Raw genomic sequence first — 16,132 nt, 5'->3', positions numbered from 1 at the left:
CTAGTTCTTAAAAAAAATAGGGATCTTTATACAAATAATCGGCTATATTATACATTGATTATATACAATTATACACATGTGATAATAAATTATGTATATATTATACATTCAGCAGCTATTTTTAATTTATGTGATAGGGTGGACGACTATTTGGGTTAATTCTTCTAAACAATACTACTAATACTTTTTGATTTGCAATTCTTACAAGCTCAGGAAATTATCAGACCATTGGGCCAATAGCCCAGCTACCATTGGGCCAATTGAGCCTAACCTAGTTAGACTACTTCTTGAAGATTGGTTGAGCTAATCAGCTTGGGTATATGATGGTCCCATTATTCCAATACATGGAATGTACAAAACTTGTAGAATGACACCAGGTAGCCACTCTATACTATTTAGGAATTAACTATGTGTTTTGAATTTCAATTTTCAGTTCAATTTTTCGAGACAAAAAGTGTCTTGAATTGTGCTGAAATTAAGATTTTTAGTTTAAAATTTCAGGAAAAAATAAGTACTACCTAATTTTTAAATAGCATCCCTGAAAATGACTATCCGTGCACTTATTCCATAAACTTTACTCCATTGCTAATAAAAATAGCTTGGAAATAATCTTCTGCAGTAACTACAAGAATCTCGTAAAGGGAAGTAGAAATGGCGTGGGATAGCCACTTTTTAACAAAGTATTTAGTTTTTATCCAGTATTTTTAATGCTGAGCAAAAAAAGCCACTACTCAATTAAAATTAATACGAAAAGATATTTTTACCCTTTCTCATGAGTGCTGTATAAATATTACGGATATGTGTCTCCTTAATATTTACACTGCACACATAAAGTTAAGTACACCATGTCCTTAACATTTACACTGCACATATGAAGTTAAGGATATGATGTCCTAAAGTTTAACAACAAAAGGTGCAAGTACATGAAACTTTCTCCTTAATATTTACACGACATTCATGAAGTTAAGGATACCATGTCATTAATATTTACACAATACTCATAAAGTTAAGGACACTATGTCCTTAATATTTACACTGCACATATGAAATTAAGGACATAAAGTCCTAAAGTTTAACAACATAAGGTGCAAATACAAGTTAAAGGATATTATGTCATTAATATTTACACTGCATATATGAAGTTAAGGGCGTCATGTCCTTAACATTTACACTGCACATATGAAGTTAAGGACATGATATCCTAAAGTTTAACAACGGAAGGTGTAAATACAAGACACTTTGTCCTTAATATTTATACAGCATTCATGAAATTAAGGACACATGTCCTTAATATTTACACAACACCCATGTCTAGCACAAGAGTATTTTCGTCCTGGCGGGTAAAAATTTATTAAGCACTGGCTAAAGAGTAAATACATTTTGAACAATGGCTAAAAAGTAAAAATATCTCTAATTAGTGGCTAACTGAGAGTATGCGCAGGGCCGACATTCGGGCCAAGATTTTCTTGAAGATGTTGGAGAAGTATCGACGCTATCGCAACAAGTGTCGTGAGATGCACGAGCAACTGAGGGAGAATCCCGGTGCTCGATCCCTCGGCGAGGAATTGGAGAAGAGAGACCAGCAGTTGATCTTTCTCGCCAAATATATAAATGTGAAAGGGTGTATGAACACCGTTGTGAACAATTGTACTAAAAGTATTGTTAGTTGTACTATAGAACTTGGGCTCATCTTATTGGTGCATGAATTTTCTTGCCTTCTACTATAAACACGTGTATCACAGTACTGTTTGACTCAAAAAATATTGGAACCTTTTTGGACAAACAAATTAAAGAAAATAAAGGGGTGAATCTTAGTTAAATATAATAAATTCCAAATCAATGAGCTAATTCGAAAAGTAGTACATGAGATGAAAAGGAGGTAATCAATCTTATTGAAACTCTTCATTGTGGTTCCCATTAATCAATGGGGGAGGTTATTTTACATATTTTTCTGGAGATTGCTTCGTTCTTTTTTTTTTCTTATGAAGATTACATAAGGGAGAGTTAAGGAGAGAGGAAGAAGTCAAGAACCGTGCACTTAACCGAAGGTTTTCCCCTACTATATATAGTCATGGGACCTTTGCTATTCACTTGGTTTGATGCTCTCTTACATTATGTCTGTCCCGGTCGTCCTCTAAACGTCGTTTCTTCTGACTCGACGAGTATCGAGAATGCTGGATGTGGAATAGACCATGTCGTCTTTTGCTGCCTTGCCGCCTGGACAGGATGTTGGTCAGTTTGACCGCAATTGTTAGATTTTGACCAATACAGTTAGTCCCTCCGTCTGTCGGGGTCGTCCCCTGTCGGGCCAGGCAGGCGGATCATGGTTGCTATGAATTCGAGAGAAATCTGACTGCTTGTTCCTTGGTTATGCTTTTTAGGTTTCAAGTGAGATGATGACGCTCTTTCGATATCCTTGGACCATTGCGGCTGTTTCTGAACCGAAACGTCATTTGGTATTGAAGCATCGTTTTATGGTTGCCGCCATTATGACACACGTTCCTAGGGAACCGAAATGTTTCGTGCCTTATCAGATTCGATTGGCAACTCTTGGGTTTCGTGCTTGGGGGATTTATGTCTCTTATAAATAGAAGGAACTCATCATTTGATTGACACACTTTTTTGCCCTTTACATGAAAGAAGTTTGCGAATATACTTTCTTCCTGATACTCCGAATTTTCATTCGCCCCCAGTTGATTGAAAACTTTCATCTTTTTTTTTTCCATTGTCTTTTTGCCATACCATCTTGATAAAATGGCTGGTGATTTTTCTCGCACTAATTTCCCTGTCACAATTTCGGCGCAGGAAAATGTTGCTCTGACCACCGGAGGAGTAGAAGTGGTAGAAGATGAGGAGGTTCCGTCGGTAGCCGAGATTTTGCCTCGTCCTGGGAGAGAATGGACCGACTTCTGCTGTCGTACCGGGGTGGAGCAGAAACCTGTCCCCTCCGTTATAAAAGAAGAAGAGATTGCAAAGTTGAAAGCTAGGTAGGGAATCCCCAGTTGCATTGACATGCGGCCGGCGGTAGGGAACGACATAGTCCATTTTGGATGCCCCGGGTACTGCGTGTTCTACGCCTACCCCTTTTTTATTGGGTACACACTTCCTCCCCCTTTTCTGGTGGTAGATTTCTGCCGTTTTTATGAGGTATGCCCTGCCCAACTTTCGCCGTACCTGTACAAGATGTTCCTTATGTTGCTCAAGTTTGCGGAACTCGCCGATCGTGAGATCACTTTGGATCACATGCTATATATCTTCTCCCCTCAACTCATTCGCGACACGATGATTCACATGCTTCCTCGGGGATCGAAGAGTCTGGTGGTGAAGATGGATGATAGGGCTAACCGTCGTTTCTACGAGAATTATTTCTATGTGCGGACTGAGCACATTGTGGCGGATCCAATGGGGTTCCATGAGAAGTGGAACTTTGCGCGTAGGTTTCTTATGTTTTTAGTCGGTGAGATGCCCGACCACTTTCTGTTACAGTACTAAACCCTGTTATGTCTCTGCAGCCAAGAAATTTCCCCCTCCATCTGTCGAAGGTATCCGCGAGTGGGTGGGTGCCATCCTTCCCCATACGGTGGGGGTTCGCACATGGTCGATCTTTTATGAAAAATTTGGACGCAGGCCCCTTACAGGTGAGATGTCATTTCTGTTTGCTATTTTTGCTCTCCTTTTGCTTAGTTTCTTATGTGTTGTTTGTCGATGCCATGGAGAGTGCTGGAGAGCGAGGGCTCCTTCATTAGCTTTTCGTCAGTTGGCATTATCTGCTCGCCCTGCTGTAGCACCTACCGCTCGGCCTTCATCGAGGGCTGTTTTAGTTGAGTCTGCGGCTGTGGTTATTCTTGCAGAGGCCACTTCTCAAACTGAGGTCCCGACTCGTGTCGCTCATCTGATGGGTGAATCTCCCCGTGCTAAGGAAGAAGAAGGGCCATCCAAGAGGCGGCGAGTGGAATTCGAGACAACCCCTCCAACTGTAATACACCTGGACGACTCTCCCTTGATAGTATCTAGGGCAAGGATTGATACCGCTCCGCCCGTAGAAATGGAGCTAGCCATCGTATCTGCCCCATCGACGGAGATTCCTTCCACTGTCGTTGATCAGCAACCTGTCGTGATGAGGGGTCAGATTTCTGAGGCTGCTGTTGTGGTTTCGGACGTACCCTCGTCCTCCATACCTGGTCGTGCTTCCTCCTCAGCCGTTGAAAGAAGAAAAGGCGTTGTGGTCGACGACTATGAATCCGAGTCGGACCTCGAACCTGATGATATTAGGATATTTGAGGAGGGTATTACCCACTCGATGGTTCATGCAGGAGGCCCGACCCGTATTCTCGAGATCTCTTCGGATGTTAATCTCCTAGGGGACACGGAGGATTTGGTGTCGCAGTTCGACATTTTGTGCTCTGCTACCAAGGACGAGGCTCTCTGGAACGTTCCTGATAGCGCCTTGATGAATGAAGTGGCCGCTATGGGCCTGAGGGTACGTTACACTTTTCTTTTATGCTTTTCTCGTTTTTCTTGGTGATATGGCTTTAACCCATCTTCTCGTTTTTCAGATGTACATGGTGGAAGTGGAGAGTATGCGCAGGGCCGACATTCGGGCCAAGATTTTCTTGAAGATGTTGGAGAAGTATCGACGCTATCGCAACAAGTGTCGTGAGATGCACGAGCAACTGAGGGAGAATCCCGGTGCTCGATCCCTCGGCGAGGAATTGGAGAAGAGAGACCAGCAGTTGATCTTTCTCGCCAAATATATAAATGTGAAAGGGTGTATGAACACCGTTGTGAACAATTGTACTAAAAGTATTGTTAGTTGTACTATAGAACTTGGGCTCATCTTATTGGTGCATGAATTTTCTTGCCTTCTACTATAAACACGTGTATCACAATACTGTTTGACTCAAAAGATATTGGAACCTTTTTGGACAAATCAATTAAAGAAAATGAAGGGGTAAATCTTAGTTAAACATAATAAATTCCAGATCAATGAGCTAATTGGAAAAGTAGTACGTGAGATGAAAAGGAGGTAATCAATCTTATTGAAACTCTTCATTGTGATTCCCATTAATCAATGGGGAGGTTGTTTTACATGTTTTTCTGGAGATTGCTTCGTTTTTTTTTTCTCTTATGAAGATTACATAAGGGAGAATTAAGGAGAGAGGAAGAAGTCAAGAACCGTCCTCTTAACCGAAGGTTTTCCCCTACTATATATAGTCATGGGACCTTTGCTATTCACTTGATCCGATGCTTTCTTACATTATGTCTGTCTTGGTCGTCCTCTAAACGTCGTTTCCTCTGACTCGACGGGTATCGAGAGTGCTGGATGTAGAATAGACCATGTCGTCTTTCGCTGCCTTGCCGCCTGGACGGGATGTTGGTCAACTTGACCGCAACGGTCAGATTTTGACCAATACAATTACTGTTTTAGCAAACCAGCTGTACTCTTCATTTTCTCCCCCAAATGGACCGAGCTGTTTTTTTTTGTCCTGTCCCTTTGCTTCTCTCGAGTATTGGGCAAAATTTGGCATCCATACTTTGTTAATCTGTCTTGGCGTGTACCCTAATTGTGGGTTTCTTAGTGTGTGAGTTCGTGGAGAATGGCACGGAGTAAAACCTGCTTAGGAAACATGATACACCTCAATTCCATGGTTCAATGGATATCGAATTGCACTGGAAGTGGCCTCTGCTCTCGCCTTCCTTCACAATTTCAAGACAGATACGAAATTCTTCATCATTATCTAAAGCCCCAAAACATATTGCTTGTTTTGTCAGCAACATTAGTTATGTTGGCCTCTCGATCGTGATCTTGGTTTCCTCATGGTGACCGTGTAAGTATTTGATTCTATTTCTTTAGAGATTATTCAGTTAGAATTCATCCTGCCTCTGAAATTCCCTTGCGTTTGTATTTTATTTTTCTTTTTACCTCAGTGTTGATGATTTTGGATATTTGATTTATATATATCATATATATGTTATTTTTGCTTTCTTGGTCGATTCTGTATATGTATGTCTTTATTTGCTCAAATGCCTATATGAAAATTTTCTGCTAAGGTGCGCATGCAAACCGCTACTCGTTGAGCATACAAAATTTTCTCCTGAATCAAATATAGTATAGTACTTGATAAGAAAGGATTTTGAAAAACATCTGAGCATTGTGAGCTCTCCTTATCGTCTGTAGAACCAACATAGAGAGGTTGATTATTGCACAATCAAATTTTCATCTCAACGGTGCTGCATGGGATGAATTTTTATGTCATTTTATTTTATATCTTTTTGACTCTTTTGGTGTTCGTAGAGATTCAGATGCTAATATTGATTTTGTACAAACAGAAATTCCAAATAGAAGGTGATTTTCTGTGCAAAGAGATTAAATTGTTCAGATTATGGATTTACGTATATTCAATCTTTAAGAGTTGTTTAAAAATTACAGTTGGAAACTGCCTTGGAGAAACTATGATGTTTCCATATCAAATACTTCTCCGCTTTATTGTGACTGAAGGTGTTGATCTCACTTTAATAGTTTTAAATCTGGAGTTCCAAATATAAGTTACTTTGGCATGGACATAACTTACGATATTCTCATCATTAATTAACTGGCCTTGATTCTTAAATGTCTGCTATTTAGTCCAAATTAATTCGCCCCTCACAGCGTCACTCCTCCAAAATCACAAAAGCTGAAACAGTGACAGTGCTGCCTTCAAAATCTTCAACAATGGGCGAAGAATCAGAATCAGAATCTCCATCTCAACCCAACCCTAACACCACCACCTACCTAACCAATGTACCCCGCCAAACTCATTCACCCCCCTCCAAACTCCCTTCTCGGCCCAGAAAAATTCGCAAACTTTCCAACACTACAGATTCCCACAATAATTCCGTACCAAGAATCGTCCCTTGTTCACTTTCATCGAAAGGTGAACTAGAATCAGCCATTAACTACCTCAAATCCTCCGACCCATTACTTATCCCATTAATACAAACTTACCCACTTCCCATTCTTGAACTTTCTCAACCCCCTTTTCTTGCCTTGACAAAAAGCATTCTTTTTCAGCAATTAGCTTTGAAAGCTGGTTCCTCAATTTATTCTCGATTAATCTCTCTTTGTGGTGGTGAGTGTAATATAAGTCCAGATATTGTTTTAGGATTAACCCCACAACAGCTTCGTCAAATTGGGATATCTGCTAGAAAAGCAAGTTATTTACATGACCTAGCAAGGAAGTATCAAAATGGGATTTTGTCTGATAAGTCAATTGTGGAAATGGATGATAAGTCCCTTTTTGCTATGCTTACTATGGTCAATGGAGTGGGGCCTTGGTCAGTTCATATGTTTATGATATTTTCGTTGCATAGTCCGGATGTTTTGCCAATACATGATCTTGGTATTAGAAAGGGAGTTCAAATGTTATATGGGCTTGAGGATCTTCCTAGGCCTTCGCAAATGGATCAGTTGTGTGAGAAGTGGAAGCCTTATAGATCGGTTGCTTCTTGGTATATTTGGAGGTTTGTAGAGGCAAAGGGGGCGAATTCGAAAGCAACTATTGTGGCGAATTCTGATGTTAGTTTGCAGCTACAGCAGCAAATGTTGCCAATGCAGCAGCAACAGCAACATCAGCATTTCTTGGATCCTCTTAATGGGATTCTTAATGTTGGGTATGTTTCCTTTTGATTCTAGTTTGCCAGTAACTGTGCAGTAATTGTTTCCAAGAATGTTTCATTACCGTCAAATTAGTAGGAAATGATGGTTATCCGTGGGTGAAAGTTGATTGATTACTTTTGCTTAGCTGAGATGAATGTACCGTTAACCTATATGACAATGTGAGAGTGTTGATGCCCCGTGGGCACACTGTAACTTCGGGGAACCAAAATTTTGCTCAGGAACTTGATGATCAGTGAGTAAAATTTCTAGAATGGATGGAATTAAAGTTTTTAGGCAGTCTATATATATAAAACTTATCGAGATATCCATTGTATCAAACACATATTGAGATTTGAGGTAGCCTTATAGGGGGACAATTGATATGAGGGTTGGAGTGTGATCTTAAATATAATGATAGCATTGTGACCCTATAGTAGAAGCTCGGAACAGACTTGTGTCAAATTAAAGCACATAATGAGCAAGAGCATTAATGCATAATATCTTCTCTAAGGCCACAGTACCTCAATATTGAAGCTATTAAGTTTTCAAGCAGCATATACAAGTTTGTATGCGTTTCTTTGAGCTTCTAGTTCAGAAACTTTTACATGACATGGCTTGTAGATTCACCTGTCTTCTATGGATTGGAAGTCAAATGTGCTTAATAGAATCATCGGCTTAATTGCCGTCATGCAATGATTTTGAATCTTCTCTAGTGTTTAGCTGGTTTCTGCTTAGATGTTTAAGAATCTTCTTCCATGTTTTCCCTTCTCTTTTCAGGTAAAACTTGTCCTTCACAATATTGTAGTTACACAGTAGTTAGATTAATCTCAAGGTAGTTCTGCTTTGTTAGTCAAAAGCTTAAAAAAGAAAAGAAAAAGTAGGAAAAAAGTGATAACATCAATTTTGTTCCATCGAATCTGAGCGGATCTACGTGCTGTTTCCTTGGTTACTCGGTTAACAATTCAAAGCTAAAATCACATGTCGTATCTTGGTAGGATCTTAGTTATCATTCATATGTCTAAGGCTTTCATATGAAAGGAGGAATAAGAAAACTTCTAAGTTGCTCCTACACGACAGTTTAGGTGCCGCGCCCGTGTCGACACGACACTAGTATGGGTGTGGGTATGGGATCTGTACCGGATCTAGTCAAACAATTTTGGGTACTTTGACCACGACGGACGGAAAAATTAGATGCGAGATACAATTTGATTCCCGAAATCAAAATCAAAGCTAGAGTAAATTTGAAGAAAATAGCATACCTTATCTAGGAAATCAATCATTTACTTATCTTATTTACAACTTAAGAATAATAAAAAAATCCTCATTTTACAAGCTATATGTAAGTACTCCACAAAATTTCTCATAATTTAGAGATTTTATTTATTTATTTATTTTGTTTTTAGCCGGATTCCCCCACCCGTATATGTATTAGGATCCGTATCCCCAAATCTTAGAATTTACATCTTAAAAGATTTGACCTCTAGATACGCACCCGTGTCGGACACCCGCACCAGTGTCCGAGCAACATAACTTACGGCATTTTAATAAACCAAAAGAAGAGGGGATATTTTGTTCCTATTATGTAAGGAGAGGAGAACAAAAGGAAATTGAACTAAAAAGAATTTGGCGATGAGTTTCCTTGCATATAACTGCTAAGATCCATTGGCTTTGGCATTTAGGTTGATGTTTGGTGTTGCATTTTTCTTGGTTAACAAATCCAAGAGTAGCCTTATTGACTTGACCTTTGTCATTCATTTCTATCTACAATCTATGTGAATAAGAACCCACGCGATTCACATGTGATTTCCATTAGTAAAGAATGAGACTGTGACCTTAATCTGTTTGGGATCTTCCTCCAAACTAGTGCGGGACCAAGTTTATTCTTTAATAATAGTCATTTCAACTTTTCATCACCCTCCTGGAACCACAATAATGAGCTGTATAGACTTAACAGCCAAGATCTTTTGCCAATTTTCCGTTTTTCTTTTTCTTCCTTCCCGAAAACCTTCTCTGATTTAAGGCGCTAGTTCATAAAAATATATTACTTCGTCAGTGGAAAAAAAGGTGCTAATTGCTCTGATCCCTTTTAGTAGACAACTTTGCCATGAATTCTAGTGACTCCAATATTGCATCTCATTACTTATGAAATCATTTTAACTATGCTCTTGACTCAGCAAAATGTCTCAGAAAATTTTGCATATCATACCCCATGCTATTTGGTGGGGACTGTTGGACAGAAAGGAACAACAATAACTTTGGAATTCAACCTAGAATATCCTAGGAATAAGCACCCGGAATCTCTTTGGAATATCTTCCTCCGATAAGGTTGGATGAAGTACCAAAGAAGCCCTAAAAAGAGCAGCCCAGTGCACAAAGCATCCCCATTCACGTAGAGTCCGGGGAAGGGACGCACCCCAAGGGTGAGATATAGACAGCCTACCCTAATACAAGCATGCCTATCCTAAGTACCTAAGAAGCCTAATGCTCCCTTATTTAAATGAAAAAATATGTTGGTAATTATCAGCTGCAAATGCTAGGTAACACCGAGTAACTTAGCTGATGAGATATAAAGTTTTTGCACAGTTACTCCCATAGCACAAATTTACCAAATTACGCTAGTAGTCATTTGGCATGCTATCATGCCTTGTTAAATAGAGACTACTTATTAAACAAAAAAAGTTTCTCTTGCATCAAGTTCCTACTTTCTGTAGGAAACATCTTTTCTTGCCTTTATGAGTTTAAAGTTGTTGCTAATCTTGCCTTATATCACGTCTATCTTTGCCTTGCTATGTGTTTCTCATTTATGTATAGCCTGTGTTCTCTTGTTTATGCTGTTAAAATTACCCTTGAGTATTTCAGTGACTTCAGTGCGATGTGAAGAGTTCATTTTTTTAAGAAACATCAATGTATATGTAAAAAGTCACTAAAATTCTTACATAAACCAAGTTTTGAACCTACAAATGCAAGAGCGTAATGGATAAGTGGTGAGAACATAAATACTGAACCCATCAAATTATATCACGAATTTGCCTCTCACGTTGGTATTATCTAGGGTGAGATTAGTTGCCTCTCTCTCCAGTTTTCCCTTGGTACAGATTCATTCTAGCCTTTCAAGCTTCTTGTAGCTACAACAACATTATTTTCTTGTTTGCTAATCATGAAATGATCAAATACAGGGCATGTGCATGGGGACAGTAAGTGAAGGCAGAGAGTTGTCAGTTGGCTGTGTGAGTTTTTTGGGGTCGCAAATAGCTACAATTTTAGCCACAGGTTATCAAGCTGAGAACATTGTAAATTCACTTTGTAACTTCAGCAAGAACTTTTGTTGCGACTCATCTTTTTTTGACAGAGGAAGGACACTTTGGAACTGTCTTGGAACATATTATATCACCTCAGGAAAAGAAAAAGAAAAAGCAAGAGAAGAGTTAACCAGTTGGTACAAATCTCCCATGTTGGTTTTGAGAATTAAAGAGAATATTCTTGGTTTCAGCATTGCATAACAAAAGTAATTCTGATCTTATTAATTGGCTGATTTTTCCAGAGACAATACTGATATCTGGTAAAATGGAATAATAATTGGAAAACTGCAGGTACTGTCTTATGTAGAAGTAAATATAATAATGTTTGTTGTCAATTGGTTTAGAAGTCTCATTTGTAATCTTATGTACTAACCGTTTCATTAATTCCTAGTGCTAACTGGCTTAGAGAGAAGTGGATATTCGTTTTACTGAAGTTGACTTCTAGCCTGTTTAGCCAAGCTGGAGAAATCAGCTAATTTTGAGAAGTGCTTTTTTCAAAAGTGCTTTTGAAAAAAGTACTTTTGGAGAGAAGCAATTTGTGTTTGGCTAATCAGTCTGAAAAGCACTTTTGAGAAATAATTTGTGTTTGGCCAAGCTTTTTAGAAAGTGCTTTTAAGTGTCAAATTACGAATAAGGACATGAATAGATTTACTTAATAATTATTATTATAAGTAAATAAATAATATCAAAATTTTGTTATTACATGCAATAATTAAAAAAAATTCATTTTATTTAAGTAAAATATGAAAATAAAATTTAAAAGTACTTAATTCTTTTAATATAAGTTAAATATATTAAAATTCCTTCAACAAATATAAAAGCATTCACCCCTAAAGTCACTATATATTAGAAAGTTTTTCTAAAAATAAGAAGAAATATTTATAAATTAATATCCTAAGTATTAGGTTTAAGGGTTATTTTGGTATATACTATATTTTGTTAAGGGTATTTTAGGTAAGAAGAAAAGCCAAAACTGCTTCTACTTTTGCTTTTGGAAAGAAGCTACTTTTTTCTGCTTCTCTGAAACTGCTTCTGCTTCTTCCCAAAAGCACTTTTTTCCCAAATAAGCTTGGCCAAACACCTCAAATTAGGAAAAAAAAGTACTTTTTTCCCCTTGAGAAGCTTGGCCAAACAGGCTAGAATCATTGGAATATTCAGTTTGACAAACGTGACAGATATTGTACAGGACTAGTATAGGATAAGTTATGCATGAATTAGTAACGCAGAGATCAATAATATAAGGATGTTCTTGTTGCATGTTTGGTTTGATGTTATAAAAATTTATATGATGTGTAATCTAAAATATGTTTTACTTTTTTGAACAAAATAAAAATACTGCGGGAGTTAGTTTTTGTCATATTGATGTCTTCAGTTCATATATTACTAACCTAAACAGCTACTACTATTACACCTATCCTAAACAAATTGTAGTCCGATATATAAGTGAATATTTACTGTTCATGTTTTATTTAAATTCATTTCAGGCAAAAGTTGGACCATTTATTTATTTCTGTATGTCATCCTAACGACATTCTTACACATCCAACATGCTAAGCTTCTTTGTGTCGTTCTAGTTTTATGATATGTCCCGAAGGTACCTGCAAACAAAAATATCTAAAATATAATTTGTGCATACATAGAAATATCATATTATAAATCATTGATGAAGCAACACCACAACAACAACAACAACAATAATAACCCAGTGGAATCTCACAAGTGGTGTCGTGTCTGGGGACAGCGACAGAGCCAAGAATTTAAACCTTATGGGTTCTGGATTTTAGAACGTCGATTTCACGTGCTAATGGTTGCGTTTTAAATTTTATATTTGTACGTATTCAATAAAATTTTTAATATAAATACACTATTTAACTAAAAGCTATGGAGTTCGGTCGAACCCATAGCTCGACTTCTGCCTCCGCCCCTATCTGGGGAGGACAGTGTGTATGCAAACCTTACCTCTACCCTAAAGAGCTAGAAAAGTTGTTTTCGATAGACCCTCGGTTCCACACAAATCAATACTAATAGATGATAGATATGCGGAAATTTGTCCGAACTTCTGAAAACGGTATCCTCGCGCAGATTCAAATTCCCATTAAGTGAAAACTAACGTTTCTTAGACGATTAGTGATGTACAAATTTCTAAGTAATCTAGTGTAAGAAAGTTTTTATATTATTGTATAAAAATTAAGTAATGTATCAGACGAGGAAACGTTTACGGATATTGCAGCTGAAGCTGGAGTCGATATCTCGCCCCTCGATAATAACGTCGTATTTTAGCATAATAAGACATGAAATTGACGAGGCTATTGATGTATAAATCAGAATATGCGAAATATATCCTCTAAATTCCTCTTATCAACAGAAATCATCAAAAAACTCTCGATCAAACTTTTTTTAAAAATTCCTAATTGTATCTTAATCTTAATAGTTAATACGTAGTATAAATAACAACATGCATGTAAAACTTCTTGCTCATACAAAATTTAACATCTCCCTTCAAATATTACACTTAGATTATAGCCATGAACTATGAAAATTATGACCCTTGTTTTCCTGACCAACCTGTGGTTGATCTTTATCTTCCAATATGGGCTAAACTTCCAGCTTTTAAATCCAAACCAGCTTTTATTTGGGCTGAAGATGGCCCAATTCAACGTTCATTCCTCACTTATGAGCAATTAAACAGTTCAGTTCAATGCATTTCCTCTGAATTGTTGCTTAGTTTAAGAAGAAATGATACTGTTCTTGTTTTATGCTCTCCTGGACTTGAATTGGTTGAAATTATTTTTGGGTGTCAAAGAGCTGGCCTTTTAGCCATTCCTATTAGTCCTCCTCACCTATCTTTTTGCAATGAAAATTATCACCATTTTCTTAGAGTTGTGTCTCAAACAAAACCAAAAGTTGCTATAGCATCAAGTGATTACATTAGACATGTTAATAAGTATGTCGCGAGCTCTAGTAATAAGAAATTGTCCGAGGCTTTACAGATGCTTCGATGGATTTCAACCGATGATTTAAAGGGCAAGAAAATGAAAATGCAATTGGAAAATGTGACTTGTGATGGTAATAGTTATAATGGTTGCAGAACTGATGATGTGTACTTGATTCAGTACACATCAGGTGCAACTGCAATTCCTAAGCCTGTTTTAGTGACTGCAGGCTCAGCGGCTCATAATGTTAGAGTCGCGAGGAAAGCTTATGATTTTGGTCCGAATACAGTTGTTGTCTCGTGGTTACCTCAGTACCATGATTGTGGACTCATGTTCCTATTGTTGACAATTGTATCAGGGGCAACATGTGTGTTGACATCCCCGAATGCATTTGTCAATCGTCCTAGGATTTGGCTTGAATTGATTTCGGCGTTTAAGGCAACTTGTACTCCAGTTCCTTCTTTTGCCTTACCACTTGTGTTGAAACGTGGTCATGTTGAGACGACTGAGACAGGAACTGTTAATTCTATTAGTATGTTGAGCTTGAAGAATTTGATCATCGTTAACGAGCCAATTTATAACTCTTGTGTTGAGGAATTTGTTGAAGTTTTTAAGCCTCTTGGGCTAAATCCTTTGGCAATTTCTCCCTCTTATGGCTTAGCTGAAAATGGCACATTTGTGTCAACATCATGGAGATGTAATAATGGTGACAACTTTTGGACTTTTCCAACTTACAATAAGCTGTTACCAAGTGCTAGACTAGATGAAGATGTAGATATTGAAATTCTAGTTGTGAATGAAGAAACAAATGAACTAGTAGAAGATGGAGTTGAAGGAGAAATATGGATTTCATCTCCTAGTAATGCTATTGGATATTTAGGACATCCATCTTTAACTCAAGAAGTGTTCAATGCTAGACTAAAAAATAAGGCGGGCAAATGCTATGTCCAAACGGGTGATAGAGGAGTTGTAAAAGGAGAACAGAGATTTTTATACGTGACAGGTCGATGTTCTGATGTTATTAAACTCCCAAATGGACAAGAAATACATCCACATTATTTGGAGACAACAGCTTATAATAGTTGTCCTCATCTCCTACGAGGTGGTTGTCTTGCAGCATTCGAAATGTCTGAATCTGAATACAGAACAATAGTAGTTGTCGCAGAGGTGCAGAGCAAGGGTGAAAGAGAGAGTGTGTTTTTGAAGCAAATATGTGAAGGAATAAGGAAAGGAGTAATGAAAGAAGAGGGTGTTGAAATTGGACAAGTGGTACTTGTTAAAGTTGGAAGTGTACCAAAGACTACTTCTGGGAAAATACAAAGATGGCTTACTAAGTATAGGTTTGTTAAGTCACAAATGAATATTATCATGCAAATGAAGTTTGATAATAGTGGTAATGTTCAAAGTACAGTTGAAAAAATGATGCAAATTAGTGGAAAAAAAGAGACTAAAAAGGGAAAGAATGTGATTAGGGTAGAAGAAGAAGAAGGGATGTCATTTGCTCCTCCTCCAAGTGCTTCAAAGACTTTGCTATCTTCTCTTTAATAATTTTAGTTAGAGGTTTTGTTCAGAAACTCTCTGAACGTTAGTATAATATTAGACTGTATGATCCAAGTTTTGTGATATTATTATGAATAATGTGCATGATTTTTTTGCAGAAGATCGATGATCACGCCCAACTATGCCTTATAAAAAGAACAATGCGTACGTTGCAAATATAATCCGAGTATTACGCCCAGGGTCAAATCCACAGAAAGTTAACCTATCAATCACAATCTTTAGACCCACTAAACTCTTGAGAACCAATTTCCCAAACTTTTGAATCACAGTTGATGGTGTCTTCAATAACTAAAATTGCAATTAAATAAACAGCTGTAAACTAAGGATGCTAATGTTGTAAACAATAATGAGAAAGCGCTAAGGTAATGACTTCCCCTATTGATGGAATCCCTTTTGTTTATGCTTCATACAAATTGACCAACACACCTCTATCAATCATAAACATTTTTCTTACCGTAAATCTCTCCCGAGTAATCACAGTAATATACTATTGCACTCTCCCGAGATACACTAGCTAGCTTTAATTAACACAGTTCACTTAAGATTGCACCCAAGGCTTCGTTATCCCTAATCCCGCCTTTAAACCCGCTGTTATAGATCCCTCTTATACTTTGGGACTGGTGTTGTTCAACAATAACCTAAATATGCACTCTCTCCCGAGTTATACACACTAAATAGGCACAGCTAATTGAGGATCCTATCAA

At 37.7% G+C, this 16,132-nt stretch overlaps 2 protein-coding genes across 2 annotated transcripts; both read left to right on the top strand.

Moving 5' to 3' along the window:
* Window positions 1-5,458: 5,458 nt before the first annotated feature.
* Window positions 5,459-11,270, top strand: LOC107789650 (DNA-3-methyladenine glycosylase 1-like). The gene is made up of 2 exons (XM_016611508.2): window positions 5,459-7,650; window positions 10,813-11,270. Exons 1-2 carry the CDS (start codon window positions 6,713-6,715, stop codon window positions 10,832-10,834), a joined length of 960 nt encoding a protein of 319 aa, XP_016466994.1. The 5' UTR covers window positions 5,459-6,712; the 3' UTR covers window positions 10,835-11,270.
* Window positions 11,271-13,460: 2,190 nt separating this feature from the next.
* LOC107820923 (uncharacterized) lies at window positions 13,461-15,413 on the top strand. The gene has a single exon (XM_016647282.1). It carries the CDS (start codon window positions 13,461-13,463, stop codon window positions 15,411-15,413), a length of 1,953 nt encoding a protein of 650 aa, XP_016502768.1.
* Window positions 15,414-16,132: the final 719 nt, after the last annotated feature.

Source organism: Nicotiana tabacum, chromosome 16 (assembly GCF_000715075.1).
Source record: "Nicotiana tabacum cultivar K326 chromosome 16, ASM71507v2, whole genome shotgun sequence".
In the NCBI taxonomy this organism is placed as follows: Eukaryota; Viridiplantae; Streptophyta; class Magnoliopsida; order Solanales; family Solanaceae; genus Nicotiana; species Nicotiana tabacum.
Note: the sequence above shows the minus strand (reverse complement) of the source record. Positions and strands in the feature narration are given on the sequence as shown.

Coding starts and splice junctions, on each gene's coding strand:
- LOC107789650 (XM_016611508.2), top strand. CDS start 6,713: ATGGGCGAAGAATCAGAATCAGAATCTCCATCTCAACCCAACCCTAAC. Junction 7,651..10,812: donor AATGGGATTCTTAATGTTGG/GTATGTTTCCTT, acceptor GATCAAATACAG/GGCATGTGCATGGGGACAGT.
- LOC107820923 (XM_016647282.1), top strand. CDS start 13,461: ATGAACTATGAAAATTATGACCCTTGTTTTCCTGACCAACCTGTGGTT.